General features: G+C 42.0%; 1 protein-coding gene across 3 annotated transcripts in view; it reads left to right on the top strand.

The window, feature by feature from the left end:
• Window positions 1-16,574, top strand: part of Adamts9 (ADAM metallopeptidase with thrombospondin type 1 motif 9) — a 148,078-nt gene that overhangs the window by 55,095 nt on the left and 76,409 nt on the right. For all 3 annotated transcript variants that reach the window (XM_048356091.1, XM_048356090.1, XM_048356092.1), the window contains 7 exons: window positions 5,456-5,622; window positions 5,716-5,845; window positions 6,863-6,989; window positions 10,942-11,152; window positions 11,631-11,795; window positions 13,461-13,625; window positions 16,022-16,141. In XM_048356091.1, the coding sequence (XP_048212048.1) occupies window positions 5,456-5,622; window positions 5,716-5,845; window positions 6,863-6,989; window positions 10,942-11,152; window positions 11,631-11,795; window positions 13,461-13,625; window positions 16,022-16,141 (1,085 nt within the window). The remainder of the gene's footprint in view (window positions 1-5,455; window positions 5,623-5,715; window positions 5,846-6,862; window positions 6,990-10,941; window positions 11,153-11,630; window positions 11,796-13,460; window positions 13,626-16,021; window positions 16,142-16,574) is intronic.

Genomic DNA, 16,574 nt, shown 5'->3' with positions numbered 1-16,574 from the left:
TCAAACTCCGGTACTGGGGAAAACAACAACAGAGATAGAAAGATGCTGATGATTTGTCCAGGGAGTGGGAACACAGAGGTAGTTGTTGTTAAATGGTCAGAGTCTGGAGCCTTTTGATGTTGGAGCCACCATGAATTGTTGATGAATTGAACATGGTGTGTGAGAAAGAGAGACGATGACACACTGGAGTTGAAAGGAGTCAAAACTCCCAGGTTGTGAGCTGAGCAATGGAAAGGCTGGAGCTGTCATTGGCTGGCATGGGAAAATGTGTTACTTACTTATCTACCTGACTGATCCCAGGTACTTAACATTGGAGCTGAGTCTTTGCATTTTGGACTGGGAAGACAAGCCTGCCCAGGATAGGACTCAGTCAGTGATGTCTGAATCATTGAAGAGCAGCGCTGCATGCCATGGTTTCTTGACTGTGCACTTCGTGGAAAGTGGAAATAACTTGGAGATCAAGATTCATTTCTTCATTTCAAGGCCACAGAGTCCTATTTTAATTAACTAAAAGGAAGGAAAATGGTGTCATATTTTTGACATTCCAACTGTTCAATTAAAAGGCAACTTTATAAGAAAAATAACAGGGCTAGGGCTTGATAGTAAGTCATGTGTTTAGCATGTGCAAGGCCCTGGGTTCAATCTCCAGAAAACACACCCATGAGAAGAAATTGTGGTCAGAGAGTTCGCAAAGTTCTCAGGGACTCTTTTCAAATTATTTTGAGAGGAACCCCAAACTTCTATTTCTTTTTTTTTTTTTTTTTTTTTTTGGCCAGTCCTGGGCCTTGGACTCAGGGCCTGAGCACTGTCCCTGCCTTCTTCCCGCTCAAGGCCAGCACTCTGCCACTTGAGCCACAGCGCCGCTTCTGGCCGTTTTCTGTATATGTGGTGCTGGGGAATCGAACCTAGGGCCTCGTGTATCCGAGGCAGGCACTCTTGCCACTAGGCTATATCCCCAGCCCCCAAACTTCTATTTCTATAACTGTTCAAAATGGATCAAGTGTTTCTCTCCAGGCTCTTGGTGATTAATATGACTACTTAGTCTGCGTGTCCTTACTATAACTACTTGCTAATTAAATCAAGTAGCTATGCTCACTGCCTCCTCTATTAATTAACTTCTGGAGAGCTGAAAGTCACATTGAATTGTTCCTGTCTGCTCAAAAGGGAGAAGGATTCTCTTCTATTCCTCTTCTTGGGAAAATATCCACCAGGACTCTTAATTTAGTTCAACTTCATCAGCACACGGCAAGTAACTAAACTCAGCTACTCTTCATTGGACATTTCTTAATCTCATTGTAAAGAATGACAACAAAATTAAAGATTTGGCCAGGGACAGATAAACTGAGCCAGTTCTGGCTGTTTACAGGGATATTATGGGAAAGTCACCCGCCTTAGTCTCTCTGGAAGCAAATTTTAAAAATGCAAGCATGGCAGAGTACTGGTGGCTCATGCCTGTAATCCTAGCTACTCAGGGACTGAGGTTAGAAACCAGTCTGGGAAGAAAAAAACCTGAGACTCTTCTCTCCAATTAACAAACAAAAGGATGGAAGTGGAGATGTGGCTCTTGTGGTAAAGCACTAGCCTTAAGCACAAAAACAAATTAGAGTGTGAAGCACTGAGTTCAAGCCCCAGTACATAAATAAACAAAAGAATACAAGTGTTGATTGCAAGTCACAGTGCATTGAGTGCACCAGCTGACTCCTCAGCCTTTGAACCTCACCGCCAAGTAACAAGTTAGGAAGAATTCCATGTTATTAAGTCTAGAGTGCGTGAGTGTTTACTCTTGGCTTAGAGCAGGGGACAGTAGAGTACTAAGGAGGCCTTACAGCCCACACTCACTTTTGTGAGTTCAGTCACTGTGGTTCAGTTGCTAAGCAACATTCATCCTTATCCTTGATGGTTGTGTAAAGGTCAGCCAAGTCATACTCTCCCTGTGTGTTTTGATGGGGGAGCAGTTTCCAAGAGAGAGGGCCTTTGTAGTAACCCAGATCTGATGGGTGCAATGGGAGGGAAAGCAACCCAGGAAATTACCTCCCCTAATCGCATTAGCGGGAGGTTGAGCAGGAGACTCTTATTTGCAGGAAATGATTTGTTTCACAAGGTACCGAAGCAGAAAAGTCTCCCTGTCACCGCTCGTCCTTTCACAGAGACTTGTTGTACACTGCCATTGCCATGATCCTATCTCTTTAGGAGAATACTGAAGCCATTTCTGGGATCCTCATTTTTCTCCAAGACACTTAGCCCTTGATTAATTGTGGCAGAGGGAAGTCAGGAATCGATTCAGTGTAAGATAAAGCAGGAATTCTCCTTCATCTCTGACTTTACAGATAACTGGGGATAAGCCATGTAGAAGAGCTAGTAGTAAGAGGAGTCTTTCCTCATTTGAACTCGTATTCCATTCTTTAGTCCCCATTAACTAGGATAAATAGCAAACAGTACAGGGTGAAATGCTAGCAAGTCAGCATAAATACAAGAGAGGCTTGGAGACACCCCAGAATTAACCTAGACAGGACCATGTCCCTTTGTGAATAGAAGGGGATTATTGCTGAACTTCCACAACTGGCATGTGACATGTCATTACCTCCCCCCTTTCAGTCAGGCATCTGCTGGATACCCAGCATGAGGCTGAAGTTGAAAGGATCGGGTGATTTTGTCGATGGCCCATCATGCCATCACCATGTAAGTGACCCGCTTTAGGGAGTAGCCTTCAGATGCCTGAGGTGCCACAGGAACAACCTTATCCCTAGTCAGTGACCCATTGTGAGGCCTGCCTCTTGCATGGCTGGTGGGGCTCACACCACAGGAGCTGAAGGGGAGACAAGCTTGCTAGAGGTCACCCATTCAGTTTCTCATTCTTTTCATGTTTGAGCACCTACATATAGGGCCGGGATCATTCTTGGGTTAACAGAAGTGAACTTGTAAACCTTTCTTTTTTCCAAAAACCAAAAGGCTCACAAAGCCCACTATTTCCATTTTTTTTTAAACACACTTGGCTGCTATTTGTAGACAAAGGGAAGAATGCACAAATTAATTCATTTCTTTAACAAGTGTTTGCCTGCTCTTCTTAGAAAATGCTCGTGGTTCACACGCTCTGGAGACAGATTTTCATGCTTAGAAGCCACCTGGCTTTGGGAAATCAATCATGTCTAAGTCACGCCTTTTTGTGTTGTTGTTAAGTTCAGCACCTGTGCCAGACCTAGCCTCCTCCTGAGGTGTGATAAGGGCCATGGGCAGGGATTAAGGTCGGACAGGCTAAAAGGCACAGAAGTGGTGGAATGCACCACCTTTGGCCTCTGTGTGTGTGTGTGTGTGTGTGTGTGTGTGTGTGTGTGTGTGTGTGTTAAAAACACTTAAGGTCTATCCTCTTAGCAAGTAATCACTGTACTATAATTAGATATTCAGAACTTCAGTCATTTTGCAGGACTGAAACGTTGTCTCTGACGACATCCCTTCGTTCCTCATCTCAGCCCTGGGTAGCCTCTACTAGCCTCTTGATTGGATGAGTTTTCCTATTGTAGATTGCATAATGGATGGAACTCTGTCAATAGACCTGATCAAACCCTCATTGGGACAGGAATCTGCCCCTTGCCTCAGGCAGTTTTCCAGTATCTCATTTCAGCTTCATTGACTCATCTTTGGCACCAGTTAGAGTTGATTCATACTTCCCCAAACCTTCCCATTGCTGTTTTAAGACATGAGCTGTAGTGGTGAATGCAGCAAACCAGCATCCTTGCCTTTGTGGGCCATGGAGAAAAATTACAGAGGGAGAAGGAGTGGGAATATGAATCTCTGTTGGCAGTGGGGGACATTGGCTGTTTTCAGAAGGATGATTTGGGTACATATATTAAGCTTTCACTGTGTAACAAAGTTAGTGTGAGACATAGTGAGAGCTGCGTATTGTAGTACACACCTGTAATCCCAGGTATATTGGAAGGGGAGGTGGGAGGATTGTTTGAGGCTTCGTGCAAAAGCACTCCAGGTGCTGTGGCACACATTTGTAATCTCAGGTATTTAGAAAGGGGAAGTAGTAGACTTGCCATCTGAGGCTCACCAGGGCAAAAGCATAGAGCCCTATATGAAAAGCCAAAAGAAAGGCTAAAAGGCTAATTGTAGTCATTTGTACCTATGAACTTGGCTAGTTACTCAACAAGTAGAGATCAGCAGGCCTAAAGTTTGAGGCCAGTGCAGGCAAAAAAATTAGCATGACCCGATCTCAGTTAATAAGGCAAGTGATGTCGCCTCTGCACAGGGCTGTGCAGTCTGGAGGATTCTGGGCTAAGGCTGGACCCATGAAAAGGGCTGTGGATATGGCTCAAGGGGTAGAATACCTGCCTCACAAGTGTGAGGCCCTGAGTTCAAACCTCCAGGTCCCCCCCACTCCCCCCCCCCCACACACAGCAAAAAGACTACACTGTTGGTTTAGCTCAAGTGGCAGAATTCTTGCTTAACAAATGCAAAGCTCATGCAAAACATGAAACAGGAACAAAAACAAAAAAGACATAGTGAGATGTCTTGGAACAATGCACAATACTGTCTCTCAGCTTCGCGTCAGGAATTTGGTAGCAGTTACTGGGTAGCTGATAACTGGGTATTTTGAGGTGCGGTTGTAATTGTGAATGCAGTTAGGGCTTTGGTGTCCTCTGAAGGCTTGACACCTTAGAGCATCCATCCGCAGGCTTTTCTCAGAGGTGGCAGGTAGAAAGGGCTCAGATTTCCCCTGATATTTCCCAGCTGTGAGCTGGCCTTTCCCAAAAAGCCAGATTCAAAGAAGAGGGAAACAGAGCCACAGTGCTTTTGATCTGGCCTTTTTGGTTTTTACATTTTAAATATCCTGGGGATTTCAGGGCCATCCCTCCTCAACATGGAAGAGGAGGGCGAGTGTGAATGAGTACCTATGGGGAGAGACCTGGGGCTAGTTTAGAATGTCTCCACTGAAGGTGATATTTGAGCGTGCTATTGACCATATATGTTAAGATTTTAACATTCGCCAAGCAAAGAAGACAACAAAGGCTGAGTAGGCTCAAGTAATTATAATGTATGTCAGACATGCATATGTGTGTGTATTTATACATATATATGGGAATCGATTTGTATGAGTATTTATTTCGTTGGCAAATCATACTGTTTTAAATTATAGTATTTTTCAAATCATAATATTTTGCCTCTATTAATAATCTTGTAACCATGGGTTATTATAAACCCCCAGGTTGATTAGGATCTGTATCTTTTATCACATTGTCAGGTACCATAAAGGCCTATGTGTTTTTATCTTAGTATTAGAGAGGAAGAACTAAAGACAGAGAGGGAAAATGATTGGTCAAGGCTACACAAATGAGCCAAATGAATGTGAACTCAGGCCTGTCAGGCGCAAAAGTCTTCTGCCTATCAAATCATGACTTCCCACTTCACACAGCTAGTCACAGGAGGTCAGCAAGTTCTCTTTTCTCATCTACAGCTTTATCAAGCAGTAAAGGGGAATTCTTACTAAATGGTGATTTTGTGGTCACGATGTCCAAAAGGGAAATTCGTGTTGGGAATGCTGTGATTGAATACAGTGGCTCTGACAATGTTGTGGAAAGAATCAACTCCACAGACCGCATCGAACAAGAACTTCTGCTTCAGGTAAACATTAAGCCACCATGCTCATGAGGCCTTGTCTTTTGTTTGGGTCCACAGACCCTCAACTATATCTGTCCATTTTGTCCACACGTGCAGGTTTTGTCAGTGGGAAAGTTATTCAACCCTGATGTGCGCTATTCATTCAATATTCCAATCGATGACAAGCCTCAACAGTTTTACTGGAACAGTCACGGGCCCTGGCAAGCATGTAGCAAGCCCTGCCAAGGTATCTGCTTAGAGTTTTAGTTTGGTTGGATTTGAAGAGATTTTAAGTCGAAAAGAAAAAGAGCTGCATAGCCAGGCACAGTAATTCATTCCTGTAATCCTAGCCACTTGGGAGATTAAGATTAGGAGGATTGTGATTTGAGGCCAGCTTGGGCAAAAAGTGAGACTCTATTTGGGAAATAAGAAAAGCAAAAATAGTGTTAGGGGTGAACCAATGCAATAGCAATACTCACAAGACAATATGATTAACTGTATACCTGGGAGGGGTTGGGGGGAGGAAAGGTGGGAGAAAATGAGGGGGAGGGGGTAACATGTATGACAAGAGATGCACTCACTGTCTTACATATGTAACTGTAACCCCTCTGTACATCACCTTGACAATGTAATTGAATTTTAAAAAGTGTTGGAGTACATCTGACGTGATAGAGCACCTTTCTAGCAAGTGCAAAGCCCTGAGTTCAAACCCCAGTGTTGTCAAAACATACCCCCCTATACACATACGTACACACAGCTGCACATATGCAGTTTGCAAACTTTTCTACTTACATGTGTCCTCAAATCTACTTTCTCTTGCTTTTTCTGGCAATTTGGAGCTGAGAAGTTAAACTGTTGAAGAAACTCGGGTTATGTTAGGTTTCTTCCTACTACGAGGTTTGCACACGGTGTGGGAAGCCAAGCCAAATACACTGTGCCAAGTTAACTTTCCAGAGATGTGGTTTTAATAGTCATATTATATGTTATTTATTTTGTTTCCTTTTATTAAATTAGGGTCATCAAATTACAGCCACAGGGCTAAATCCAGCATACCACCTTCTTTTAATCCACAAGGTTTTATTGGAACTTAGCCACACCAATTTGTTTATATATTGTCGATGAGCATCTGTTTCTGTCCTGTAAAAGAAGCCCCAAACAGAACACATTTTCCCATCTAGCCTTTCTAAACAGAAAACGTTTGCAATATCTTTTTGCTAAGTAACGGCTTGTGTTCTTTGCCTCACTTTCTTTCCTCTCTGTGTAGGGGAGCGGAGACGAAGACCTGTTTGCACCAGGGAATCTGATCAGCTAACCGTTTCTGATCAAAGGTGTGATCTGCTGTCCCAGCCAGAACCCGTCACGGAAGCCTGTGCCACAGACTGTGACTTGAGGTGGGGGCCTCGGCTTTCCCCTTGCTCTTTACTTCTGAGCTGAGAGGTATTTACGGGAAGGCTGTGCATAGGCAGATCAGAAAGAAGACAGCTGAACTTTGGTTACCCTTCTTGCATTTCCATGAAACAACTTGCAGCTAGTTCTCTGTCCCTCTGGAACCTATTAACTAAGAACTGTACCTCCATACTTCTGAGTCTCCAAGAGTTAAACATAGTTTAATAGAGTCTGGCACTTGCCAGAAAACATTCTCATAGGATCCTTAAAAGTCACTCAGTAGGTATTGGCTGTACAATGGAGTTGTATCTTATGCAAAGTTTTGTTTGAAAGCCAGCAGTACAAGGAGAAACCTTATCCATCTACAGAACCAAAGGTTCTCCACCTATTTGCCAGCAGGAAAGCTCTTGGAACACAAAAATTTCACTGAATTAAGAGTAGAGGCATTGGGGGAACAAAAAAGAAATCTGCATGTGGAGAACTAGATATTCACACAATTCTGTATTTAAGAAAACTATGAGGGCTGGGAATATGGCCTAGTGGCAAGAGTGCTTGCCTCATCCTATACATGAAGCCCTGGGTTCGATTTCCCAGCACCACATATATAGAAAACGGCCAGAAGTGGCGCTGTGGCTCAGGTGGCAGAGTGCTAGCCTTGAGCAAAAAGCAGCCAGGGACAGTGCTCAGGCCCAGAGTCCAAGGCCCAACACTGGCCAAAAAAAAAAAACAAAAACAAAAACAAAAACCCAAACCTATGAAATCTGAGGCAGGAAGTAATAGAGCAGGTGGGAAATTCTAAAGCCTTCCCATTTGCCCTCAAGGTTGATTGTATCCTTTCAAATGCTTAATACCCTGAAGGTTGCATGGGTAATTTACATGCCAGGTAAATTCAGGTAAGGTGAGTGGCTGCTTTATCTACTTTTCTGTAGGTGAGAGATTATTAGTCTAGAATGGTATGTGAATGTGCTAAGTCTTTCCATTCATAAATAGCCAAGTGAACAAATACTTCAGCATTCTGAAGTTTCTATATCACCATGCCAAATTCTGTCAAGTACTATTGGCTCCCTGTAGTGCTGGAATATAGACTTTGTAAGCCCCTGTTGAAGTTTTGAGAGAAAAATACATGCTGCAATCAATTTGTGATGTCTGCCAGGGGAATTAGAGTGTCAGTGGTAGTATGTATGCCATATTTCTTTCAGTCTTGTGTTTCTTGCTTTAGAACCTTGATCATTCCACCCCACCACTCTCTTTCTCTATCTGTTGTTACTGATCTGCTTGCTTATTAACTTGCCAAAATGCTTGGACAAAAGTCATTGTAAAAATAACAAACAGCAACTAGACAACAGTAGTAGTGTCCATAAAGACCATGTGCTTCAGCTAATTGATTTATTATATATATGTGTTATTATATACATGCTGTTATATATACATACATACATACATAATACATATGTTAAGAAACTATTGAATTGGCCAGGTATCAGTGGCACACACCTTTAACCCAAGCCAGTCCAGGTAGGAAAGTCTTACTTCCAATTACCCCACAAAAATCCACAAGTGGAACTGTGGCTCAAGTGGTTGAGTGCCAGCCTTGAGCAAAAACAGCTCAGGGATAGCTCCCAGGCCTTAAGTTCAAGTTCTATGACACAAAGAAAAAGAAAGGAACTGCTGAGCTGAATCAATCACTGAAGTTATGTGGGGAAAAAAACCCTGAATTTTTAGACAGATACCTTGAGATCCAACCTTAATAAACTCAGAAAGGTGTTAATTTCAGAGTCACTTTTTATTCATTTGTCATTTTATTTCCCATCACTCTGAATGTTGTAATAGTCACATTCTAATTGCTGTTTTTAACAGCTACATATTCTTTTATTAATATCCCCATGTTAATAGGATAGATTTTATATTATCTTATGGTCTTATATATGAGCTTATATCATCCTATCAATATAATGAAAGCTCTCTTCATTTCTCAAATACCACCATGACATAGTTCTTATTATTGTTTTACAAACGAGAAAAACAAAAGCTGAGAAAAGTTTCTCAACTTGCTTAAAGTCTGGCATCCAGCTAGCGCATTGTGGGCCATCTGCCTCTAGAGCCCATGGACTTAACTCCTAGCAGAAAGCTGTTTCCATTCTTCATCTGGTCATGAAGATGAGCGATAGTCACAAATCCCATTTGGTGGAGATTTCCTTCCAATGTGAAAATTTTCCACTTATTATCACATTGGGACATGTTTGTCTAGACTACAGTCGTTAAACATTCTGGTGTTTTATTTCCCATGAAATGAAATGAATAGCCTCAAAACCCTGATGTGGAGACCACTGTCCAGAAAAAAAAAAAAAGACTCTAAAACCTATGATAGCATTTTAAGAAGGATTTGAAGGCAGTTTTATGACCTTCCCACACCTCTCAAGGATCTCTGCTCAGGTTCTGGGGATTGTGGGAAAATGAGGGAAATGACTTTTGCAGCCCAAGATGCTGGTGTGTTCTCTTGTGGAGGCAGGATGCCTGCCCCTCTTACCCCGGATGGAAAATAACCTTTCCACGAGGAAATGGTGATGGAGGCAATGAAAGGCTAGCCAAGAGCGACAGTACAAATGGACATTCCAGATGCCTCTGTTGAATTGGTCTACATTTTTGCCACACTTTATGTAGGAAATGAGAGTATGCCCCACACCTTAGTGAGAGGATGAGATAAAAGTATAGGTTTATAGGCCCTCATTTTATTTGGCCTATCTTAGCACAAAATCCCCCCAGGACTGTGGCACTTTGATAGAAAAAAAAATCTCCGTGGCCCACTTTTCTTGCTAGGGACCAACTTTGACTTACCTTTGGACATTAGTGAGAAATTCCATGACACACTTGTGTCTTGTATTGCTCCCCCTCCCCCCACTACCCGAGCCCTCCCCAGGAGAGGTGTATGTGGAGGAACTCTCAGAACACTCGAAATTGGACAACTGCCCAATTTGCGAGCAATAGGGAATTCACAATCAAGAATCAAGTCAGATACAGATGATAGAGAAATTATCTCTCTTAAATTTGTAAATCCTAATCGGCAAAATACACTTTGGGTTCATTTGTTTAGACTTTGCCATTCCATTTAAACATTTTTTAAAAGAATTTAAGCAGTACTTTCACCCCTGGGACAGTTCATCAACGGTTACTGTCCAGGAAAGTTTTCTTTTAGATACTGGGGCTACAAAGATGACAATGACATATAGGTTTAACTTTAAAGTTAATCTATAATTTAGTTGTTTAATTTTAAAAGCATATAATACAATTTTATAGAACGTGGCTTATTGTCTTCAAGAAATCTGCAGTCTTTGTTACAGATAATAATGAACACAGCACTTAACCTACTGGGAATTCACACGTGCAAGCCAGGAGGTGGCAGCTCGCACCTGTAATCCTAGCTACTCAAGAGGCTGAGATCTGAGGGCTCTTATCTCCAATTAACCACCAGAAAACAGGAAGTGGTTCTGTGGCTCAAAATGGTATAGCTTTGAGCAAAAATGCTCAGGGACAGTACCCAGGCCCCATGACAAAAAAAAAAAGAAAAACAAAAAGTTTATAAATACAGTCCCAATTATTTGTTGCTTTATCAATGAGCTTTTAAAAAATAACATTGTTGGCTCTTCCCTTGCTTTTTTAGTTCCTTGAATCTCAGACTAACTTTATCAGGAGAGAATCTTCACAAGTTAGGACCACTGGCCATCATTCTCAAGCATCCATACAAATTGGAAGGCACAAAAAATACATGGATATTTTGCTTTAAAATTGGATTTTAGTAACTGTTTGTAGCTTTGAGCCTCTTGGCATGTGAATTAAGAAGAAAGGAACTGCATTCTTGTACTAGTTCTGAGTGTGTGTGTATGTGTGTGTGTGTGTGTGAGTGTGTGTGTGTGTGTGTGTGTGTGTGTGTCTTAAATTCTCTTCATTGTTTATTGACAGGTGGCATGTTGCCAGCAGGAGCGAATGCAGTGCCCAGTGTGGTTTGGGTTACCGCACTTTAGACATCTACTGTGTCAAATACAGCAGGGTAGATGGGAGGACTGAGAAGGTTGATGATAGTTTTTGCAGTAATCAACCCAAACCAAGCAACCGGGAAAAATGCTCAGGAGAGTGTAACACAGGTGGCTGGCGCTATTCTGCTTGGACTGAAGTAAGTTGGATCTTACTCCAAGGGAGTCCTCTTAGACACTTAAGTGTGATGAGTTGGTGGTAGTTCTTCCAAGAATTGTATTAAGAAATCCCGTTTAAGTTGCATAGCAAAGAAAGCCATTATAGATTTATGATATCTGACCCCATCTAAACTCCGTCGAAAAGAATTCTCTGATTGACTTGTAATGTCTGACATGGGTATGGGGAATGTGGAAAAGTGGGAGTGGTAAAACAAACAATCACACTTCTATCCTCTACAGGCCATTTTCAGTGTTCTTTTCTTATGCCAGTAAGTTAATATTGACATGAACCTGATAAATAAATTGCATGGGAAGATTTCTCCAACATGCAAACTGGGAAGAACATTGACCAGAGTTGATGGTTTGCTTTGGGTCAGAAGAAACAGCATAGCCCATATTTGACCATGCTTTACAAAAAACTCAGCAAAAGTTGTACTTAATTTTTTTTTGTCCATGTAGTGTTCTAAAAGCTGTGATGGTGGAAGCCAGAGAAGAAGGGCTATTTGTATCAACACTCAGAATGATGTCCTGGATGACAGCAAATGCATACATCAGGAGAAAGTCACTGTGCAGAGGTGCAACGAGTTTCCATGTCCTCAGTGGAAATCGGGAGAGTGGTCAGAGGTGAGAGGGGAGGGTCACTTAGATCACCCCAGAACCTTTCATTTTGGGTCTCCTCTGGCCTATTGAAGGCAAGGCCTCCTGCACATTCTGCCTTCTCCCTTGAAGAAGTAACACTTTCAGCTCTTGATGTACACCCTGACTATAGTACTAGGGGTGACCTCAGATTCACTGGCATTAGTTTACAGGGGACTTAGAAGGCTGTTCCTCATCTTCCCTGTTCTTTGAGCCATAGCTGAGCTCCTGAATGGAAACTGGAAATTTATTCATCTTAAGAGCATCCTACTTTCGACCAGAGTCCTACAAGCTGTGTGTCCCACTTCCATGTCTTTGAAGTAAGAGAATCCAAACCCTTCACTAGCACATCCAATTGCTGGAGGAAAGCGAGGTTAAAGAGAAAGGACTGAGGCAGAGTATTCCACAACTATGCCTTTCCTCATCCCTTACTTCACGAAGCACAAGATAACCCCTTTATTCCTTGTGGCCCTAGACAGCAAACAGAAAGAAGGTAGAGCCTCTTTCTTGGTCTTACAGGGAATATTCACACTCGCTCTTAATATGCCTCAGTGCTATTTAGCCTGATGAGATTCCCATAAAGAAGGTGCTTTCTTCCACCTCTGTCAGGGACAGTGAACACAACGCGGTCAGGAGTTCCATGTTAGCTGGTCAAATCAGGAGTGTGGGGAACTGTGACTGTTCTGTCACCCCTTCTCCTGTCTATAGTACAGTATTAACTTGTTTTTGTACTATCAAATAAATCTGAGGAATTCTGTTAGTGCTGAGGAAATATTTTCCAAGTAACAGTACATGTGATTGTCAGTGTCTCCTTTCTGGAAACATGACACTCAGCCCAGAGATTTAGGTCCAGTTAAACTTTAAATATTAGATTGAAAAAAAGAAATGATGAAAGAAGATAACATATGTAATTTAACTAAATTACTTAGATCATTTATACTAACTAAAGAACCATTCCAGATTGAGTAATAAACTTCTATAGCAATGCTTGATAAAATAGGAAATCAAACTGTCATTGTCATGACTCATAATTCCTTAGATAAAAAGACTAGAAAGAAAGCAACACGGCGTTGATAATGAGAACCCTTGGGTAGTTTGGGAACATTATAATAGTGCTTTTTATGTTCATTCGCTATTTCTTCAGTCTTCTAAAATGAGCAAGAATAGTAATGATGATTTCAATGAAAAAAATTTTGGAGGAAAATTGTGCTAAACACTTTATTGGTTTGCTTTTTTCCATTTAAATTTCAAAACCTTTTGCAGGCAGTAGTCCTGTTAGCTTCACCTTACAGATGAAGAAATTGAGGCCCAGAGAGGCTTCTATGGCTTGTTTGTGCAGGGGTTAAAAATCCATGCTCCTATGCTAGAAAATTAAGACTGTTGTTTTTTGATGTTTTAGAGTTTGATGATCTGTTGAGTTCATTCTGTATCTGAAACTGATTCAGAGATTAGAAGTATAGACAGGATGAGAGAAAGACAAAAGAGGACAAAAAGAAAGAGAGAGGGGAGAGTCTTGGGGTGTGTTTAGAGAGGAGCACGGTATTATGGGGGGTGGCGGGGTGGGGGGAAGCACAGATCTGTTCATCCTAATCAATGAGTAGCCACATCCTATTGATCAGAGATGCCCCTGACTGGCCCTGCCTTGCATTTCAGTGCTTGGTCACCTGTGGGAAAGGGCATAAGCACCGCCAGGTCTGGTGTCAGTTTGGCGAAGATCGATTGAATGACCGAATGTGTCATGCCGCGGCCAAGCCTGCCTCCAAGCAGATGTGTCAGCAGCCGGAATGTGCATCTTGGCAGGCGGGTTCCTGGGGACAGGTATTCAGAAACACTAAGCTTCTTAACTGCATTTTCCCCTCCTCATCTGGAGAGGGCTTGCAGAGGGCCATTCCAGTGGCCGGCTGCTCTGAGGTGCTGGTGGGTGTGTGGCATGCACCTCCAGGGTGGGGGAGAGGGGGTGACAGGTCAATCATGCATGGCTCTGCAGCCTTCTCATCCCTTCCCTACTGGAGCTGACTGCCCAAGCCTTATAGTGTCAACAGCACACAAGCATTTTAAATAAAATGCGCAACCGAAGTGGTGTCTGGCTGATGTTATCTCTTCCCAGGCCTCTACTGGTCTGTTACTAAAAACCAGCGCCTTTGCAGGAGGGTCTGGATTGGAATTTGGAAGGGATGTTTTGGCTCCTGACATGATAAATCCAAAGCTTGCCTCTCATAAATAAGTCAGAGTGTTCAAATGTAATTAATTAGATCAAAGGGTGCACAATGGTCAGGCTTGGAAGGAATCCTTTCCGAGGTTCCATGATCTTAACTTGAACCATTCCTAAAAGAGAGTGTCTCCCTCTGACTTGCATTTACTCTCGGAATGCACGCCTTCCTAATATAGAAGCAAGAGAGCCCTGCCTCGTATGTAAGCAGCACTCTGTGTTCCCGGGAGAAGTGAAGCAGCTGTCTGCTGCCCTTTATGTAATCTCTTGCAGAATGACTCTTCCTCCACCCGGTCTAGCCTCAGCCACTTCAGTCCCGAAGCCTCTGTCTTCATTTCCAAACTTGTATCACAAAGTAGGAGGAGCTGTGTTACCACCCCTTACCGTTTCTGAGCTCCAAGTTTTCCCATTTCACAGCATTCAATAAGACAGTAGCCAATGAGATCTGAATAAACAACTTCCCTTCGCCTCCTCTGCATGCATGCAGGGAATAAGAGGATGAGAATACACCTCAGGTCACTGTCAAGTTTGGATTACAACATCTATTAAAGCTGACAGGCCTATTGGTTGTTTTTTTTATAAATCCATATCAACAACAAGGCCATTCTGAGTCCATCCTATGACGAGATTATTTACATAATGGAGGGAAATAAGCAGTTTTTAAAATATGATGGAAGTCATAAATGTTCATAAGAGAAATTTTACATAAAGATGGTGTTAGAGTTGAATCCAAGACCTCATACATGTTAAATACATGTCCCACCACTGAATTCTACTCCAGTTTCTTCTTTGTTAATGTTCTTTCCCTATTTCCTTTGTTTCTAATCTTTAATATCTCTCTCTCTTTCTCTTTCTCTCTCCCCCCGCCCCATCAGCCCCCCCCCTTGATTCTGGGTTTAGTTTAATTCTTCCTTTTAATTCTTTAAGCTATAAAGTTAGGTAATTGATTTGAGATACTTTTTAGTAACCATTGCAGCTACAAATTTCACTGAATTTCATGATTTTTTTTTTCTCCAGTGTTTTCTGCATTGCCTGTGATTTCTTCTTGACCTCTTAATGTGTTAGTTTTCCTCCTATTTGTGAACTCTCCAGTTTTGCTTCTGTAGCTAACTCTGAGCCTCATGTCATTATGGTCACAGAAGTCTTTGTAGTATTTTCTATGTAGATGTATTGAGACTTGCTTAGAAATTGTTCTCGGTTTGTTGAGAGAAGTGGTCCACTGGATAGATGGAAAAGCCAGAAATGCTGTGGCTCTTTGCTACCACATCCTTCTTCATTAAGTAACATCTGGTTGTTGTTGTTGTTGTTTTTTAATTAGGTTCCAAAGTTCCAAAGAAGTTGATCCTGCCCGTTTTGCCAGTTTTCTGGTTGCTTCAGTGGAGGGAAAATTCTTATATCTTCTTACTCTGCTATTTCTGTGACATTACTCTCCCAACTACTATTTCTTAGGCTGCTTTTAAATATTCAACAGTGTGCCTATTAGTGGCTACATTGTTTCCTTTATTAGCTATACTTTGTGCTATATTTAACCAGCTTTTTGGTTATGGCATATGTAGGTGGTTCCTGAAATATTGCTATCTTTAATACATAATATTGCAGAGAGCACCCTTACAAACATTTTGAGGGAAACTCTAGGGATTTCCTGAAAATGATTTGCTTTTTAATCAGTTGAACAGGGTCAAAATTATAGAACTCCACTTAGTACCTATCTCAGTCATGCATTCTGCTCAGCAGCATGAAAGGTGTAAAACGCATGACCACACTCTCCCTTCTTCCCTGGAGACAACAGTCAAGGCATTGATGTTCCACAGGTAGGAGAGCAAACACAGCAGGCAGAATTGCGAGGATTATCACAACAACCATATCATAAGGCATCCGTTTAATTCAGGATTTTCCACTTTAGATGTCTGCCCTCTGGATGTGTAGGATAGAAAGTGATGGGAGAGCGGAGGACAGTGAAGGGAAAGAGAAGCCTTGTGGAACTTGTCTCATTTCCTTCCCCCAGTGCAGCGTCAGCTGTGGCCAGGGATACCAGCGCAGGGCGGTGAAGTGCATCCTGGGGGCTTACATGTCGGTGGTGGATGACAATGACTGCAATGCAGCGACCAGACCCACTGACACGCAGGTGAGTTCCCCTGCCTTCCCCTCAATGGCCGGACGTTGGGTCCAAAGACAGCAGAACTTCCCATTGGTTCAGACAAAACCGAAAGCTTCTTGCCGATAATGATGTAGGCAGAATGCCTGGTTGGTTGAATTTAGATTTACTTGTTCATTACATTTAGAATTTAATCTTTGGTTTTGCTCTTTTTCTGTATAGGTTCGATATTAGTTATTGGATGGCAAGTGTTGGTTGATCTCATTTACTTAAACTCATTTTTTTAATGATTTCTTTATAGACTTCAGTAAGTCTTAAATTCAGAAAGACTGTCTAAACTAGCTTAGATAAACCCAGATTAGCCAACTAAAAACTACAGAAGCTTTATGAGCTGGAGTTTAAAGGTAGCCATTATTAAAAATTGAAAATATAAATTTGTAATTAAGCAGATGGTATTAAATGC

This window comes from Perognathus longimembris, chromosome 10, assembly GCF_023159225.1.
Source record: "Perognathus longimembris pacificus isolate PPM17 chromosome 10, ASM2315922v1, whole genome shotgun sequence".
NCBI lineage: Eukaryota > Metazoa > Chordata > Mammalia > Rodentia > Heteromyidae > Perognathus > Perognathus longimembris.
This window is presented reverse-complemented; position numbering and strand designations above follow the sequence as displayed.